Source organism: Macaca mulatta, chromosome 4, assembly GCF_049350105.2.
Source record: "Macaca mulatta isolate MMU2019108-1 chromosome 4, T2T-MMU8v2.0, whole genome shotgun sequence".
Taxonomy (NCBI): Eukaryota; Metazoa; Chordata; class Mammalia; order Primates; family Cercopithecidae; genus Macaca; species Macaca mulatta.
Window position 1 is genome coordinate 16,369,892 of NC_133409.1, and position 20,180 is coordinate 16,390,071.

At 39.6% G+C, this 20,180-nt stretch overlaps 1 protein-coding gene across 5 annotated transcripts in view; it reads right to left on the reverse strand.

The window, feature by feature from the left end:
* Positions 1–952: 952 nt before the first annotated feature.
* Positions 953–20,180, reverse strand: part of REV3L (REV3 like, DNA directed polymerase zeta catalytic subunit) — a 189,390-nt gene continuing 170,162 nt past the window's right edge. For all 5 annotated transcript variants that reach the window (XR_013416164.1, XM_015137570.3, XM_077999288.1 and 2 more), the window contains 6 exons: positions 18,912–19,026; positions 16,958–17,095; positions 14,698–14,888; positions 13,527–13,773; positions 11,028–11,237; positions 953–2,078 (listed from right to left, as the gene is read on the reverse strand). Coding sequence is in view for 4 of the 5 variants with exons in the window: in XM_015137570.3 (XP_014993056.3) it covers positions 1,938–2,078; positions 11,028–11,237; positions 13,527–13,773; positions 14,698–14,888; positions 16,958–17,095; positions 18,912–19,026 (1,042 nt within the window). In the remaining variant the exon portion in view is untranslated. The remainder of the gene's footprint in view (positions 2,079–11,027; positions 11,238–13,526; positions 13,774–14,697; positions 14,889–16,957; positions 17,096–18,911; positions 19,027–20,180) is intronic.

Here is a 20,180-nt window from a genome sequence, read left to right on the forward strand (position 1 = left end):
CAAGAAAATTTCTTGGTAAAACAGGTCCAAATTTCACCACCCTCCCAGAGGGTTAGTGAAACAGCAAATGGACCTCACTAAAAGGCAGTTAAGCTACAGACTCTGAGGACAGTTACAAAGGAGGAATTTCCCTGCAGAAAACAGAACCAGAGACAGGCTGAGTGTGAGCTAGTTTTAGGCATTCATGTTGAATGACCATTTGTTAATATGGCTGTATCCAATTATAATCAGGTTAAAAATGGTTATTCTGTTGAAAATATTGTGTCAAGTCACTATGATGTATGTGGAAGTCCTGACAGCACAGAACCTGTAAGTAACAGAACTTCATCAATCTACCCACGTAAGGGAAAGAAAACCCCAACACTGAGGGCTAGCCCCAGCCTCCCAAACAAAAAATATCCCCAGAAGCGGGAATTTGTTATGTCTTAGCAAGATTTGAGAGAAATTATGTTCAGACACAGGCTATGTATCTCTCTGGTTCCAATATTTACCATGTAATTTTCAGAAAATGAATCCTCCCAACATTTGTAAGTACGTATTCTGGCAATGGAGACCTATTTCTGTTAAGTAACTAGGTAATTCTGTCAAAATAAGAACTTTTTTCTATTGAAAAAAATAGGCATATAAAAATTGGCATTTAAGTTTTTAAGAAGTAGTTTTTGCTTTCCCTCTGGAAAGTCCTGACCCCAAGATTAATTATATCAAAATGAAAATGAACACTGAAGATCTACTAACAAGTACACTTTTAGAACTCTCTAAGAGGATGAGTGCTAAATTTTCCTTTTTTTGCTGCCTTTTTTTTTTTGTTTTAACCCTGAAGTTTTGGTAAGGAAATTGCAATATCAAACAGGATATAAAAATGTGTTAAATTTACTTCATTAAAACTCAGAAAAGGCTAGGGTAGGATGTAACCAATGTAGACTTATAAAAAACATGAAGTAACACTGCTATATTTTATATTTTATTCAATTTTAATAGGGTTTCCATTATTAACTTTTAAAACAAAATGATTTCCAGTTTAAAAAACAATGCACTGACCACATAATTCCTTTTTTATTTTACACAGTTATACAAATATTCTAAATACACATTTTGTGTTCAAGATGATGGCAAATAAGATTAACTGTACAGTACATATAAGGAAAGAAAATATTTTAAGCATATTTAGAAGCAATAGAAATGTCTATACAAAACAAGCAAATGGAATAAAATTTTTTATTTTTAAAGTATTGCAACAGGCCCACAGGTTTGTAACAAAAATGTCTTTGCACAGTTCCTCACAATGCCCCATTAATAGCTAAAGCAAGACAGCATTTTTTAAAAAATAATGTTTCAAAATGCTACACATGGTACTACTGTTTGCACAGTTTGATCAAAATAACGATCTACTTTGAGTCAAGCAAAACCTAGAGGAAATATACCAAACAACTTGAAAATCATTTGTATAAAAGTCATTGCACATTATTTTACTCAGTTGTTTGAAAAGTAAAAAAGTGTATTTACAAAATATTTTGCAGTCAAAATTATAAAGTGAATGGATATCTCGAAGTAACACGTCTTGATACAGACAGTTCAAGGAAAACACACGAATGGTTTTTCTTTAAGAGGTTTTCAGTGCTCCTTCCACTGGGAAGTAAACATGATCTACTCAAATGGATTTACAAGGTGGTACACGTACTGGAGCAAATCCAACACCTGCATTATAAAACAATGTTTAAAAGGTGACAGAATGAGGAATTTGTACATTGTAAGAAGTGAGCTATTCAGAGATCAACAAGTACATTTTAATTCGGTTAGCATAGAAGTCTTCATAGTCTTCAGATAACAGACAGACAGTGAACATCCTTGACTCGATGAAAGTTAAAAAGCACCATGCACAACAGTTTAGTGGTAAACACTGAAAAAAATAGCACCTGTAATTCTCTGATACTGACAATTTAAAACTGGTCTAATAATTGCCGGAGATATGGTGCCTTGGACAATTCTCTGTTTACTCGGGAGACTTTGAAAAGTACTGGGCAGTTCAGAGAAACACACGGGATGTGTCGATCAAAGCAACCTGTACAGTTCTTGCATATCTGAAAGCATAAGAGAAATACAAAAAATAATAGGAAAATTTTTATGTGCACATGCAAACAACAAATTTCTATAATCCCTACTTTCTAGACTACCATAGATTACTGGCAGACATACATTATAGAAACTTTCATTAAGTTTAATCTCTTAGAAGCCTAGACTACCCTATGTTGAGACATTTCTAAAGGATACTATTTTGAAAACATAAGAGTACAAATTTCCCTAAGGATTCATTTAATTCCTAAGATTAACTTTCATTTACAATGGAATCCTATTAAAATCCACGTAAACTACCCAATTATCAAAGAATGTCTCTTAAATGAACTATAAGCACAATTTTTTCCAAATTACTTAGACTATGTTATCATATGCCAATCATAAAAAAAGTTATTCTTTTTCTTATTCCAGAAGAGAAAAGCCAGTATAAAAAAAAAATCAAATGTGAATTTGAAAGTAGTGGTGCAGACCAGTGGTTCTTAACCCTGGCTAACAATGAGCTTAAAAATAAACAAACGCCCCATCCCAGACCCATAATGAGTCAGAATGTCTGGGCATGAAAGGCTAAGAATCTGTACTTCTTAAGGCTTCCCAGATGATTTGAATGTATAATAAGATCTGATCTTAAGGAAAGTAATAAATCATAAGGCAATTTTTAAAAAGAGAACTGTTATGTTTTACACAATGATCAGATTTTTAAAAATACTTAAAAGTCTCAAGTTGCATATACAGTTAAAAAAATATAAAACATGAACATAAAAAAATTAGAAAGATTTAAGTCTCTAATCCATCTTGAATTAATTTTCGTATAAGGAGTAAGGAAAGGATCCAGTTTCAGCTTTCTACTTATGGCTAGCCAATTTTCTCAGCACCATTTATTAAATAGGGAATCCTTTCCCCATTTCTTGTTTTTCTCAGGTTTGTCAACGATCAGATGGCTGTAGATGTGTGGTATTATTTCTGAGGACTCTGTTCTGTTCCATTGGTCTATATCTCTGTTTTGGTACCAGTACCATGCTGTTTTGGTTACTGTAGCCCTGTAGTATAGTTTGAAGTCAGGTAGCGTGATGCCTCCAGCTTTGTTCTTTTGACTTAGGATTGTCTTGGCAATGCGGGCTCTTTTTTGGTTCCATATGAACTTTAAAGCAGTTTTTTCCAATTCTGTGAAGAAACTCATTGGTAGCTTGATGGGGATGGCATTGAATCCATAAATTACCTTGGGCAGTATGGCCATTTTCATGATATTGATTCTTCCTATCCATGAGCATGGTATGTTCTTCCATTTGTTTGCGTCTTCTTTTATTTCACTGAGCAGTGGTTTGTAGTTCTCCTCGAAGAGGTCCTTTACATCCCTTGTAAGTTGGATTCCTAGGTATTTTATTCTCTTTGAAGCAATTGTGAATGGAAGTTCATTCATGATTTAGCTCTCTGTTACTGGTGTGTAAGAATGCTTGTGATTTTTGCGCATTAATTTTGTATCCTGAGACTTTGCTGAAGTTGCTTATCAGCTTAAGGAGATTTTGGGCTGAGATCATGGGGTTTTCTAAATATACAATCATGTAATCTGCAAACAGGGACAATTTGATTCTTCTTTTCCTAACTGAATACCCTTCTTTCTCTTGCCTGATTGCCCTAGCCAGAACTTCCAACACTATGTTGAATAGGAGTGGTGAGAGAGGGCATCCCTGTCTTGTGCCAGTTTTCAAAGGAAATGCTTCCAGTTTTTGCCCATTCAGTATGATATTGGCTGTGGGTTTGTCATAAATAGCTCTTATTATTTTGAGATACATTCCATCAATACCGAATTTATTGAGAGTTTTTAGCATGAAGGGGCTATTGAATTTTGTCAAAGGCCTTTTCTGCATCTATTGAGATGATCATGTGGTTTTTGTCTATGGTTCTGTTTATATGCTGGATTACATTTATTGATTTGCATATGTTGAATCAGCCTTGCATCCCAGGGATGAAGCCCACTTGATCATGGTGGATAAGCTTTTTGATGTGCTGCTGGATTTGGTTTGCCAGTATTTTATTGAGGATTTTTGCATCGATGTTCGGGATATTGGTCTAAAATTCTCTTTTTTTGTTGTGTCTCTGCCAGGCTTTGGTATCAGGATGATGTTGGCCTCATAAAATGAGTTAGGGAGGATTCCCTCTTTTTCTATTGATTGGAATAGTTTCAGAAGGAATGGTACTAGCTCCTCCTTGTACCTCTGGTAGAATGCAGCTGTGAATCCATCTGGGTCCTGGACTTTTCTTGGTTGGTAGGCTATTAATTATTGCCTCAATTTCAGAGCCTGCTATTGGTCTATTCAGGGATTCAACTTCTTCCTGGTTTAGTCTTGGGAGAGTGTAAGTGTCCAGGAAATTATCCATTTTTTCTAGATTTTCTAGTTTATTTGCGTAGAGGTGTTTATAGTATCTCTGATGGTAGTTTGTATTTCTGTGGGGTCGGTGGTGATATCCCCTTTAGAGACTTAAATGTTAGACCTAATACCATAAAAACCCTAGAAGAAAACCTAGGTAATACCATCCAGGACATAGGCATGGGCAAGGACTTCATGTCTAAAACACCAAAAGCAACGGCAACAAAAGCCAAAATTGATAAATGGGATCTAATTAAACTAAAGAGCTTCTGCACAGCAAAAGAAACTACCATCAGAGTGAACAGGCAACCTACAGAATGGGAGAAAATTTTCGCAATCTACTCATCTGACAAAGGGCTAATATCCAGAACCTACAAAGAACTCAAACAAATTTACAAGAAAAAAACAAACAACCCCATCAAAAATGGGCAAAGGATATGAACAGACATATCTCAAAAGAAGACATGCATACAGCCAACAGACACATGAAAAAATACTCGTCATCACTGGCCATCAGAGAAATGGCCAAATCATTTTGGTCATCAGAGAAATGGCAAATCAAAACCACAATGAGATACCATCTCACACCAGTTAGAATGGCAATCATTAAAAAGTCAGGAAACAACAGGTGCTGGAGAGGTTGTGGAGAAATAGGAACACTTTTACACTGTTGGTGGGACTGTAAACTAGTTCAACCATTATGGAAAACAGTATGACGATTCCTCAGGGATCTAGAACTAGAAGTACCATATGACCCAGCCATCCCATTACTGGGTATGTATCCAAAGGATTATAAATCATGCTGCTATAAAGACACATGCACACGTATGTTCATTGCGGTGCTATTCACAATAGCAAAGACTTGGAATCAACCCAAATGTCCATCAGTGACAGACTGGATTAAGAAAATGTGGCACATATACACCATGGAATACTACGCAGCCATAAAAAAGGATGAGTCTGTGTCCTTTGTAGGGACATGGATGCAGCTGGAAACCATCATTCTCAGCAAACTATCGCAAGAACAGAAAACCAAACACCGCATGTTCTCACTCATAGGTGGGAACTGAACAATGAGATCACTTGGACTCAGGAAGGGGAACATCACACACCGGGGCCTATTATGGGGGGGGAGGGGGGAGGGATTGCATTGGGAGTTATACTTGATGTGAAACACAAGTTGATGGGTGCTGACAAGTTGATGGGTGCAGCACAGCAACATGGTACAAATATACATATGTAACAAACCTGCACATTATGCACCTGTACCCTAGAACTTAAAGTATAATAAAAAAAAAAATTAAAAAGAATGCCAGTCAGGACTCCAAAGGTTAAGAAAATGCAGGCTGACTTTCCCCCTGAATAGTGTAGACAAGTGATTTTAAAAAGCAATACCAAATGGCAGCAACTACTCTGGATTGCCTTTTAAGAGAAATCAAATACGCTCTAGTGAACTCTGATCTATATTTATCAAAGGGTTTCAGTTTCAGGGATGGCTCACAGGCCAATGAATTTTTGTTCTTTGCCCCAGTTATCTTCCAGTCAACCGAAGGGCACATTTTTTCTAAGGAGACTGGTTACTGTATCCAATATTATGATATTGTCACAAGCAGACTGCTTAGAAACATGTGCTTCAGTATGCTCCATGAAGACCGAGTATGCTGTTCTATGATGAAGCCTTTGCTAATTAGATCTCTGCCAAGAGACTCAAATCTATTCCCAAATATAGAATTTCTGTATTACAGCTCTATGAATTGCAGTTACATTCAGGTGCCAGGACAAACTGATAAATATTTAAGCTCTTTCTGTGCTTGTCTGATAAATAAGCCAGGATGGAATTACTTGACGCACTAAATTTAACTCAGTGTTTAGTTTCAAGATCCTTTACTGGTGGTTTAAACCCTGAGCATTATAGCTTGAGTCAGGCTTACATTTAAAACCTTAAATGCCCCAACCTGGACATCTACTTTGTAGATCATAGGGAGGCAGGCACTTAAAAAAATACCTGCTTTAATCTTTATTCTTTTTACTATCCTTTGGCTTTCTTATTTAAACAAAATTCAGTTAAGGCTGGGCACAGTGGCTCATGACTGTAATCCTAGCACTTTGGGAGGCGGAAGCAAGTGGATCACCTGAGGTCAGGAGTTTGAGACCAGCCTGGCCAACACTGTGAAATCGTCTCCACTAAAAATACAAAAATTAGCTGGGCGTGGTGGTGCACGCCTGTAATCCCAGCTACTCAGGAGGCTGAGGCAGGAGAATCTCTTGAACTTGGGAGGCAGAGGTTGCAGTGAGCCAAGATCGCACCACTGCACTCCAGTCTGGGCAACAGAGTGAGACTTTGTCTCAAAAAATTTTTTTCAGTCAGATGCTTACTTCATTTGCTTTCATTCTTTCATGTTTATGATTAAGTGTTTAGGTGATGAATTTTTCTCTGCGATCTGCCATCTAGAATCTGATTTGCAGTGTTTTCATTTTGTTTAACAGAATGTGCAAGTGGAAGGATCACTTTGTTTTGTTAGTTTGTAATTACCGTTTTTATAGCATTGTATTGTATTACATTCATTTGTAATATTTCTACTTTTTGAAGTGTATTGAGGCTTTTCTTTCCTTTTTTTTTCTTTTTTCTTTTTTTTTGAGATGGAGTCTCACTCTGTTGCCCAGGCTGTAGTGCAGTGGCACGATCTCAGATCACTGCAACCTCTGCTTCCCAGGTTCAAGTGATTCTCCTGCCTCAGCCTCCTAAGTAGTAGCTGAGATTGCAGGTGCCTGCCACCATGCCTGGCTAATTTTTAATTTTTATTATTTTAATTTTATTATTTTTGAAATAGAGTCTCACTCTGTTGCCCAGGCTGGGGTGCAGTGGCACAATCTTGGCTCACTGTAACCTCTGCCTCCCTGGCTCAAGTGATTCTCCTACCTCAGCCTCCCAAGTAGCTGGGATTATAGATGCCTGCCACCATGCCCTGTTAATTTTTGTATTTTTAGTAGAGATGGGGTTTTGCCATGTTGGCCACGCTGGTCTCGAACTCCTGACCTCAAGTGACCCTCCTGCCTTGGCCTCCCAAAGTGCTGGGATTATAGGCGTGAGCCACAATTGCCCTGCCGAGGGTTTCTTTAGACTATGACTTTTTTTTTTTTTGAGATGGAGTCTTGCTCTGTCACCCAGGCTGGAGTTCGGTGGTGTGATCTTGGCTGGCTGCAGCCTCCGCCTCCCGGGTTCAAGTGATTTTCCTGCCTCAGCCTCCTGAGTAGTTGGGAGTACAAGGCTCGTGCCACCATGCCTGGCTAATTTTTGTATTTTTTAGTAGAGTTGGGGTTTCTAGTAGAAATTTTGGGGTTTTAGTAGAAATTTCACGGTTTCTCCATGAAATTTCTCCATTTCAAATGCCTCAAACTCTGACCTCAGGTGATCTACCTGCCTTGGCCTCCTAAAGTGTGGGGATTACAGGCAAGAGCCACCGCGCCTGGCCAGATATGGCCTTTTTTAAAACATTCTAGAAATACTTAAGAAGTATATTTTTTGGTACTGGGTTACAGAGTTTGATATATAATCACAAAGTCTGACTTACAATGTTTAGAATTTCCATAACTTCACATTTCTGACCACTTGATTGGTCTTGGATTGAGAATGATGTAAAATCTCCTGTTTGGATGTGTTTCTAATTCTCACTACATCTCTAGTAATTTCTGCATCATTAAAAATTCTACAAATTAGTGCATGGGAGACATTCATTTGAACATTCTTGAAAAACACCTCAAATTAAAATAGCTCTTGAAAGATGACAACCATCATTATTTATAAATAGTATCGCTTTTTTAAAATTTTATTTATAGATCCTAGGGTACACATGTAGGTTTGTTACATGGGTATACTGTATGATGCTGAGGCTTGAGCTTCTAATGATCCTGTTGCCCATGCGGTAAATGTAGTACCTGACAAGTGGTTTTTCAACTTTTCCTCTCCCCACCCCTCTTTTGGAATCCCTAGTGTTTATCGTTCCCATTTTTATGTCCATGAGTACTCAATGTTTATTATAGGTGAGAACTTATATGTGAGAACATGCGGTATTTGGTTTTCTGTTTCTGAGTTAATTTGCTTAGGATAATGGCCCCAGCTGCATCCATGTTGCTGCAAAGGACATGACTATTTTTTTTTTTTTTTGAGACAGAGTTTTGTTCCTGTTGCCCAGGCTGGAATGCAATGCTGCGATCTCAGCTCACTGCAACCTCTGCCTCCCGGGTTCAAGTGATTCTCCTGCCTCAGCCTCCTGAGTAGCTGGGATTACAGACATGTGCCACCATGCCTGGCTAATTTTGTCTTTTTAGTAGAGATGGGGTTTCTCCATATTTGTCAGGCTGGTCTTGAACTCCTGACCTCAAGTGATCCGCCTGCCTTGGCCTCCCAAAGTGCTGGGATTTATAGGCATGAGCCACCACTATGCCTGGCTGATTTTGTTCTTTTTTTTTTTTTATGGCTGTGCCATCACTGTCTTTTAAACTGTATTTTTATAAGAAATAAGATGGCCGGGCATGGTGGTTCAAGCCTGTAATCCCAGCCCTTGGGCGGCTGAAGCAGGAGGACTGCTTGAGTCCAAGAGTTTGAGACCAGCCTGGGCAACATCGTGAGACCCCATGTCTAAAAAAAAAAAAAATTAAAAAATTAGTCAAACATGGTGGGATATGCCTGTAGTCCCAGCTACTTGGGAGGCTGAGCTGGGAGGATCACGTGAGCCCAGGAGGTTGAGGTTGCAGTGAGCTGTGATCATGCCATTGCACTTCAGTCTGGGTGACAAAGTGAGACTCTGCCTCAAAAAATAAAATAAAATAAAAATAAATAAATACAAAGAAAAAAGAATGAACACCTAATGTTGAAGGAGGATGGGCTCTGGGTAAATTGATGGCACCAAGTAGTGATGTGTTTGTCACTGAGTGCAGAAACAACATAAGAAAGTCTAGGAAAGGACCATTTAACAGACTGACCTTAGCAGAGCTCTGGAGGTCCTGCTCTCACCTAGGCCTCATACTAGGATCCAACAAGGGAATTTTCTATGAGAGTTGGCTGCTGCCATCAGGACTGAAGTCTATAAAATAAATAGAAGCTGGGAGCACCCAGTGACTTCAGTGGTTGTACTAACTAGAACCACAAAACTGGTACAAAATGGCTGAAAGTTGGTTGGTAATAACTCCAGTGATATATTCCTTCTTTAATCATGCATTAAGTAGGAACTTGTTCATTCATTCAGTAAATATTTACAGACCAGCCCCATGGACTTGGCTATATGCTAGGCATAACTGACTTGACAGTGAAAGAACAGGAAATGTGTCACTGGTTCATTTGCTATTTAGTGAGAAAGACAGACGAACCCCAAATCATAGTACAGCAGAGAAGATTATGGCAGGAGTCTGCTGCAGGGAAGGCTTCACCCAGTCTAGGGGTTTCAGCTGATTCCTCAGATGAGGAAGGGTGGGGTGGGATGGGTGAAGTGTTCCTGGCAGAAGGAGCAGGGTGTTTAAAGGCCAGGAGGAGGCAGCGAGGAGCATTCACAGACCTAAGAGAAGTTCAGTATGGTATGGGTGGAGGTAGACAGAGTGTGACACAGAGAAGAGCAAGAAATGGTGACAGAGGGATAGCAGGTAGGGACAGAATGGAGATGACTTATCAACCATAATAACGAGTAATGATTTTATTGGGCGGTGTGAGGTGGTCAATTTTTCTTTAGATTTAATTCAACTTACTTCAAGATGTTTGTTGTTTATTTCTGCTAGAATTCCCATACTTTAAAAATTATCCTTGCATTTTATGTCTATATCCCACCTCAGCCACTTATCAGCACTATAACATGCAAATCACTTAAACTCTTTGTGTCAGTTTACTCACCTGTAAGGGTGCCTAGAACAGTCTCTGGCACACAGTATGACTCAATCATGTCATTAATCATCTGTCTGGACTCACAGAATTGTAAACCTTCCAAGTTTACTAGCAAGCAATTCTCTAAGACAACTAGGTATTTTCCTTTAAAGAATGGTAAGCACTAATAGAGCAACTGAGAGTTTTCCTTCTTTTTAATACTGTAGATTGAGTATCCCTTATTTGAAATGCTTAAGACCAGAAGTGTTTCAGATTTCAAAGTTTTTCAGGTTTTGGAATAAGTGCATTCATTATACTTACTGGTTGAGTATCATTAATCTGAAAATCTGAACTCTGAAATGCTCTGATGAGCATTCCCTTTGGGAGTCACGTTGGTGCTCAAAAACTTTCAGATTTTGGAGCATTCTGAATTTTGATTTTTTTCTATTAGGGATGCTCAACCTGTATTATAAAAGAAATTGGAAGGATGGCCATTCTTGTTGTAGCTATTAAGAAACACAACACACTATTCCATTGAAAAAAAAAGTTATAAAACAAATTAAACCATTATTAATAGTTTAATTACATTTTTGAGATTTTTACGAAGTTTATCATTTAGACTCTTCATTTCACTTTTCATACCAGTTTCGTATCTCATACTGTAATTCAAGAGTTGACTATATCTTCCTGTAAGATCAGACTGCTTGTGATTCCAGGCCTATGGAACAAAACTGTACCTTTACAAGTTGCTCCTGTTTACGTTCCAACTCCCGGATTTCTTGGTTGAGGATGACTGCAACGTGCTGAGGTTGGCTCCGACATTTACTACAGATGCCATGCTGAGTTAGGTCATCACACACAGGACAGTGTAAGGTAGTAAAATATTGTGAAATAGTGCCTTTCCGCCCTTCAGGTTCACTTCGTGAGGAGTTGGTAGCTTTATGGATCTATAAAAACATCCATTCAGAAGTAAGTCTGAGTCAGCTTCACAGCAGAGCTGCTATTTTCATGCTAATTACAGGTTTATTCAGGCATTATTTCATTCATTCATTCATTCATTCATTCATTCATTCACTCACTCATTCAACAAATGTTGAGTAGCTACTATGTGCCAGGCACTGTTCTAGACACTGGAGCTACAGAAATGAATGAAGTCCTTGCTTTCATGGAACTTACATCTTATTATCAGATACATTTTTTAAAAATTACTATAAGTTCTAGGGTACATGTGCATAACATGCAGGTTACATAGGTATACATGTGCCATGTTGGTTTGCTGCACCCATCAACTCATCATTTACATTAGGTATTTCTCCTAATGCTATTCCTCCCCTAGTCTCCCACCCCCCGACAGGCCCTGGTGTGTGATGTTCCCCGCCCTGTGTCCAAGTGTTCTCATTGTTCAATTCCCATCTATCAGTGAGAATAGGCGGTGTTTAGTTTTCTGTCCTTGTGATAGTTTGCTGAATGATAGTTTCCAGCTTCAACCATGTCCCTGCAAAGGACATGAACTCATCCTTTTTTACGGCTGCATAGTATTCCATGGTGTATATGTGCCACATTTTCTTAATCCAGTCTATCATTGATAGACATTTGGGTTGATTCCAAGTCTTTGCCAGTGTGAATAGTGCCGCAATAAATCACTTTGTAAGAAAGTTATTAGGTTAGCCTCTTACAAATGCCATTGGGTTAACATTCTTGCTGGTGATGAAATGAACATTAGTAATGAAGAATATGAATTTCCTGCATTAGAGCCAGGATATGTGCTTAGAACACTTACAGTAACATACAGGTGGGCAAGATCATCTAACACAAAGCCTATTTTATAATAAAGTGTTGAATATCTCATGGAATTTATTGAATACTGTACTGAAAATGAAAAACAGAATGGTTGTATGGGTACTTGAACTATGGTTTCTACTGAATGCATATTATTTTTGCACCATCATAAAGTAGGAAAATCTGAAGTTGAACCATCATAAGTTGGAGAACAACTATAATGCTATTTTACCATTGCAGTAATTCTGGTTTCTTCAGGACTGTGTCTAGATACTAAATCCTACACCTTTCTTAGACATTCATTTCGAAGGAATTTTTGCTGTCCATTTATTTTCCATTAACTCGTTTATTCTACGTTATTTTGTGGCTGTTCACCATTGAAATTGTGGGATTTATTTTAATATTTCTATAATTTGGACAACTTGACAGAAGCTAGGAATGTGTTTGTAGAATACTTAAAAGTTTCTCTTTTAGGAAACCAGAAGAGCGTGGCATCTTTGCCAGTTTACGATAGAGGATCTGCTTTGCTCTCATAGTGAAATAGGAAAGGTTCCCTTGTTCCCCTCGCAGGGTGTGCGACAGGGGGAATGGCTTGCTTCTTTAGTGCCCTGCTGCTCAAACCTCTAGGGGAGCATACAGACAGGCAGGTTGTGGGGCTCTGGCCCCACGGCAGTGTGTAGGGGTGAATGTTTACAGCTGAAGCCCCAGTGGGTGTGTGTTACAGGGTACTCTTTTAGTTTGCCGTCTATAGGTGGCTTGTGTTAACCAGCTCAATTAGACCCTCTAGCTTGTCTCAAGGATGGAGGGCTTTCTGTATCCCGGGTTCTTGCCTTGGTGTACCAGAAGAATCCAATCACCCGTGGGCTTGGAGACTGAGTGCAATGTTTTATTGAGTGGAAGTAGCTCTCATCTGATGGTGGAATCAGAAGGGAGATGGTTTTCCCCTGCGGTTGGGCTGCTAGGTGACTCCGTCTCTTCTCCGACTGTCCTGGCCAAACTCCACCTCGTTCTGCCAGTCAATGGCCTGCCAGCATGCCAGTGCCTCTCGGTGTGCTGTTCTGCTGGCATGCTCCTCTTGACAACCAGCCGCTTGGGTCTTCCACCGAAGTGTTCCTCATGACGTCCAGCCGCTTGTGTGTCTGCCTACTAGGGTCTTGGGTTTTTATTGGCCCAGGATTGGGGCGTGGCGGGCCAAGGTGGTCTTGGAAAATGCAACATTTGGGCATGAAAGCAGGAGCACCTATTCTCACCTAGGTCCGTGGGGGTGGAGCCCTAGCCAGGGACCCACCTTTCTCTACCCAGTACTTCCCTTCTCCCTTTCCGTATCATTTAACGGGACCACACTGTTCCCTTCCCAGCACTCCCATATCAATAGCACAAAAAATCTTTAGTTCTACTGAAAATTTGGAGTGAAATCTCTCCATAGTTAGAGTACATGTACTATTTGGTAAGCTTACCCTTGGTAATTCATGATACCAGCTGAAGACATCAATACCAATAAGTGAGAAGATTCTTGCTAAGGGTGGAAGGATTTGCTTGGTAATATAGTAAGTGGCATTCAGTCTCAGAGTTGGGTCCTGCAGGACTTCCACTGGGCGCCTTACAAGCTGGATAAGTGGTACTCCGGGGGTCCCATAAATGATGACGTATGGCACTCGCTCACCAACTTGAGGCTCGGAGCGCCGGTCATAAGTCAGCATTTTCCTATTCAAATTCAAAAAAAAAACACCACCACACCCAAATACTGTCACGGAAGCCATCTTTCTCGCAAATTAAGTCAGAGTTAAACAACAATAAAACAATGAAAAAGCTACAAAAGACACTTTCAAAACATAATTACTATTTGAGAATAATATACATTTTGCTTAGTTGACACCAAGTATAGATATGCTACAGGAGTTTAAAAATTACTCCATAAATCATTGTTACCTGGAAAATAATGAGTTGGCAGATATCAACTAGCTTCAGATGTACTTTAGGTGGGAGTGGTGGCTCGTGCCTGTAATCCTAGCATTTTGGGAGGCCAAGGATCGCCTGAGCCCAGGAGTTTGAGACCAGCTTGGGCAACACAGTGAGACCCCCATCTCCACAAAAAAATTAGCCATCATAATGGTGCACACCTGTTATCCCAGCGGGCGGCCAACGTGGAAGGATCGCTTGAGCCTGGGAGGTCAAGGCTGCAATGAGCTGTGATTGCACCACTTCTTTCCAGCCTAGGCGACGGAGTGAGACTCTGCCTCCCGGGGTGGGAAAAAGATGTATTTTATCCCCTAAGAATGAGAACTACCTATCATAAATCTACCATGAAAGATAAGAGAAAATTTATCCAGTTAAACAATCTGATTCCAATATGATACCATCTAAATGCTTCGGTAGAACAATATTAAGGACTACCTAATCATTTTGATGTGGGAAAAACAAATGAATCAAGCACTGTGTCACAATTTCTTTGCATAAGTTTCTGAAGGAAAGCCCAAAAGAGGATTTCCTCTTCACACCTTACAAAGTATGAGGGAGTATTCACTAACCTTCAGTGAGGCTTCATGTGCGCAGGTAAAGAAACAATTGTACTCTAGACCTGTGCAGAATCCCAGGACTATCCTGGCAAGGTACTGAGGGTATCATTACCTTGTAAGTTCAAGGGCTGGCACACAAGCTCCTGGTTTATAAGAAAAACTTCCTCTGTATTCCTTGGCAAAGATAAAGTCTTGTATGCTGGCCTTTCCTTCCAGAAGCTTCATACATTGTCGCTGAACATACTGTTTAATTAGACTTATATCTCTCGTTTCAAATAGCAGCTTTAGAGAACGCTCAAGTATCTTAAAACAAAACAGATATGCAAGTAAAGATAAAATATCTCCTAGTATGTTTCACCATTGTTATTATACTTTCAATTATGTAACTACTGGGTAACTTGCTAACCTACCTAAATAATCTGTTACTTACAATGATGGGATAATAAAAATTATTAAAAATTGAAAGTTATTTGAGACTTTATAGAGCTTGCTATTTCTAAAAATAGAATATCATGTAGTTTGAGGAAAATCATGTAGAATGACACGCAAATTAACATTTGCTATGTGATAAGCAACATAAAACACGCAATTTTTTTTTAATAGTCAAAGCACTCTAGGTACAAGAAACCAGACACGAGCTCACGTATTGTTTTTTTATTTACCAGTATAGAAAGGGTCCTGATTCAGTCACAGGCAGCACAGAGAAGTTTAAAGATTACCAGGCAGTCAAATCCAAATCAGCCTTTTTGACTTTTTATGGTGTTGATAAATAACTGTGACAGAATTTTCTGTGTTGGAAATTTCTACTAGGAAATAACCAACATGCAGTGGATTTATGTAAGTAGATTAATTTTTTTTTCCCCCCGAGATGGAGTCTTGCTTTGTCGCTCAGGCTGAAGTGCAATGGCATGATCTCGGCTCACTGCAACCTCTGCCTCTCGGGTTCAAGCAATTCTCCTGCCTCAGTCTCCCGAGTAGCTGGGACTACAGGCGCATGCCACCACGCCCGGCTACTTTTTTGTTTTAGTAGAGATGGGGTTTCACCGTGTTAGCCAGGATGGTCTCGATCTCCTGACCTCGTGATCCGCCCGCCTCGGCCTCCCAAAGTGCTGGGATTATAGGCGTGAGCCACCGTGCCTGGCCAAGTAGGTTAAATTTAAGTTAGTTCTAGGTGAAAGCTCTGTGTCTTATTCTGAATACTAGAACCAATGGATATTTATACAATAATCTTGTTAATTTAGCTTGGGTACAAGTCTGCCTACAGAGAAAGAAGGTACTGGATTATATCTCTTCCAGAAATAGTGCTGAAAAAAATCCCAAATTCACATATTATATATATGACATAATACATTGATAATATTCAATCCATTATGCTTTTAATGCTCTCACAAAACAGTATATAGAGTGCTATTCCCATTTATACCATTTATTTTTGTTTTGCTATAGAAGGAGTTTAGGCCCAAGTAAAGAAAAAGCCAAAATACCATGGTTATTATGGTTGAGAAATTTGAGTAATTTATAGCTAATTGTTTGGAAATCTTCCTAATTTGCATTTGATAATCCAAATAAGTGAAAGTTCAGTTAATCTGGAATGGATTATGTTACTTATGCAATCTCTCTGTTTCTCTTTTTTTTTATTTTGACGGAGTCTCACTCTGTTGCCCAGGCTGGAGTGCAGTGTTGTGATCTTGGCTCTCTGCAGCCTCTGCCTCCCAAGTTCAAGTAATTCTCACGCCTCGGCCTCCCGAGTAGCTGGGATTACAGGCATGCGCCACCACACCTGGGTAATTTTTGTATTTTTAGTACAGATGGGGTTTCACTATGTTTGCCAGGCTGGTCTCGAACTCCTGACCTCAAGTGATCTGCCTGCCTTGGCCTCCCAAAGTGCTGGGATTACAGGTGTGGGCCACCACACCAGGTCTGTTTCTCTTGTTTATCCTGTTCTGCTTTTGGGAGTTGTTACAATATGACATATATGATCTCCAGGCAATAGGCAGGAAACTCTCATGTATTGCTTTTTAGTAATTTTGATAAAACATAAGGTATGGGGGGAAGTCAGAAACTTAAGGACTAAAATCAAATACATTATTAGAAATAAAATTCTATCTACTCATGAGGCTGAGGCAGAAAGATTGCTTTAACCCAGGAGGTCAAGGCTGCAGGGAGCCAGGATTGGACTACTGCACTCCAGCCTGGGTGACAAAGTGAGACCCTGTCTCAAACAAACAAAAGCAAAACAAAACACTACAAATAAAATTCTCAAAATTAATGTAGTTTCTTCTATAGTTATATATAATTATACAGGCTATATTTTCACCAGATACTTTAGCCACTTCTTTCTCACAGATGATGACAAGATAGATAAACCTTACCTTAGAAACAGCAGGGCAGGAATCTCTTCTGACTGTTTCTATTCCTTTTGCATCAAATACCGGGTCCTTCTGATCCAGTGTTTCATACATGTAACCCACATACCTCTTTTTTGTTTGTAAAACACAGGGCAAATATACCTGTGGTAAAATTAATAAAATGCCTCTTAACCATTTTTCCCCCACCAAGAATATTTTATTTTATGTCTCTGTGCTTTCTTTAATCAAATAGCCATTATTAAAAAAATTCTAAACATGACTTAGGGCCCAACAAATTCATGATATAAGACGTGGGAGCAAAATGAATTGTCTTTAAGTTGTTACCGCTTGCTCACTCCTTTTCTTGCACTACCAATTTTGTTCTTTTGCACTACCAGTTTTGTTTATTTACTAAATAAAGTATAAACACTTCACCTTGGTATTCAAGACAGTCTATAGTCTGGTCTCAACTTTATTTTTCCAGATCTATCTCCTGCTACCCTGTATTTCCATACTGTGCTTTTCCAATTCCATACATGCCATTTTCTTCTGTTCAGAATGATTGCAGCCCCACGTCTGCCTACTGAAATTCTAAGCATTTTTCAAGACATAACCATTTTTCAAGACACATTTCATCGTTACTTCCTATATGGAGTCTCTCTATCCAGCCCAGGAGGACACAATTCCTCCTTTCCTTTGTGCTCTCACAGTGTTTAAGCAGACTATTCTCATCTTGCTTTCTGTTATGTTTGTAACAAAAGAGAATGCTTATATAAATTAACCTTTCCTTTTAGATTTCTGGCTCTTAGAGGGCAGGACTGTGTCTTACGTTTCTTTGTATTCCACACAGTTCCTAGGCTAAGTATCTTTTATACAGAAAGAAATAAATACATATTTGATATCTAAAGGTAAGTGAAAAAGAGTTGAAAGTCCTTGTGGTAAACTTTGTTTTGCAAAGAAAGAATGTATCTTCCATCCTATGTGGTCTTGTTCCATTGTGACTTCGACATTCTTCCGATTAATAGTGGGGTCTATGTTCACTCCCTTTAAATCTAGAGAGGTGTGTGACACTGTGACTTTGAGCCTGGGTCATAAAAAACAAAACAGCTTTTGTCTGTTCCTCTTTGGGATGTTCACACCTAGAACCCAACCCTCATGTTGTGAGGGAAAACCAGCAGCCCCGGTGAAAGGCCACTGGCTGATGTCCCAACTAGCAGCTAGCATCAATCACCAGACATGATTGGTAAGCAAGCTTCAGATGGTTTCAGCCTTTTGCTGTTGGTTGGGTTACCCCTAACCCCTAACAGTCTTCTCAGCTGAGGAACTAGATATTGTGCAGCAGGGAAAAGCCATTCCAGTCGCACTCTGTCTGAATTCCTGAGCCATAAAATCTGTGAGCAGAATGAAATGTTTGCTGTTTTACACCATTAAGTTTGGGGTGATCTGTTACACAATAATAGTTACTGGAATAAAGTTTTCATTTCCTTACATATATACATTACTAAACAAATTTTGGGAAAATTATACAAAAGAGAAAATACTTAAAATGTAATTTTTTTTTTTTTTTTTTTTGAGACAGGGTCTTACTTTGTTCCCCAGGCTGGAGTGCCCTGGTCAATCACAGTTCACTGTAACCTTGAACACCTGGGCTCAAGTGATCCTCCCACTTCAGCCTCTGGAATAGCTGGGGCTACAGGCGTGTGCCACTATGCCTGGTTAACTTTTTAATTTTTGTAGAGATGGGGTCTGGCTATGTTGTCCAGGCTGGTGTCAAACTCCTGGTCTCAAGCAACCCTCCTGCTTTGGCCTCCCAAGGCCACAGCAGGATTACAGACATGAGCCACTGCATCTGGCCCAAATTTAACACTTTAATAGACCTATATACTATCAGTGATTCTGAAAATGTACTGAACAAATCAGAGGTCTCTAGAAGACATGTGAGTTTTATATGTGATTACTAATATTACATTCCTCTTACCTTTTCAAACTTCAATTTCACTGGTTTAGGATTGGTAGCAGTTACAGCTTCGGCAATTTCCTGACCAATCTTAAAAGACTGCTCCTTAGTGGCTCCTTTCAGTAGCACAAACATACTAAGGGGATTAAAAATAAGGTAATGAGGAAGTCATTACAACAAAAATTTTATCAAGAGTAACTCTCCTGGCTATGACTCTGTCTAATGCCAAAGAAAACTCCCTTTCTCCTATTTACTCTTTCTTAAGATGCTTCCTATGTAAGCTTTCCTGTTTTATTACTTTCCATGTGTACTCATGATATATCTTGTTATAAATCTTTTAAGACATCCAATATTTCTAACTTAGCTACACACAGAGCAGCTCAGATATCCCAGCAGTCAAGAAAGTCCTGGATCATCCCTGGACATTTAAGGCTTTGTGTGGTACACAAGGGGTCACCAACCCCGAGGTGGCAGACTGATACCAGTCAGTCTGTGATCAGTGGCACATCAGACAGATCAGTGGCAGCATCAGATTCTCATAGGAGCATGAACCCTATTGTAAGAACTGCGCACAAGTGAAAGATCTAGGTTGTGTGCACCTTATGAGAATCTAATGCCTGATGATCTGAGGTGGAATAGTTTCATCCCCAAACCACCCGGTCTGCGGAAAAATTGTCTTCCATGAAACCGATCCCTGGTGCTAAAAAGGTTGGGGACCACTGTGGTCCAGGCACAGGGGTTCACGCCTGTAATCCCAGCACTTTGGGAGGCCAAGGCAGTGGATCATCTGAGGTCAGGAGTTTGAGACCAACCTGACCAACATGGTGAAACTCCATCTCTACTAAAATATAAAAATTAGCCAGGCATGGTGGCATGTGCCTATAATCCCAGGAATTTGGGAGGCTGAGGCAGGAGAATCGCTTGAGTCTGGGAGGCAGAGGTTGCAGTGAACTGAGATTACACTACTGCACTGCAGCCTGGGACTCCATCTCAAAAAAAATAAAAAAGGTTGGGGACCACTGTGGTACACAGTTAAGTACATCACAAAATAAGAGACTGTGTGATTGTAAGAAAATAGAAGATGTACTGTGATATGGGAGAAGTTTCCTTAAGGCCAGAACCACTCAACTTAAAAAAGACATTGGGCGGGGCGCGGTGGCTCACGCCTGTTATCCCAGCACTTTGGGAGGCCGAGGCGGGCAGATCACGAGGTCAGGAGATCGAGACCATCCTGGCTAACACAGTGAAAACTCGTCTCTACAAAAAAAAAAAAAAAAAGAAAAAAAAAAT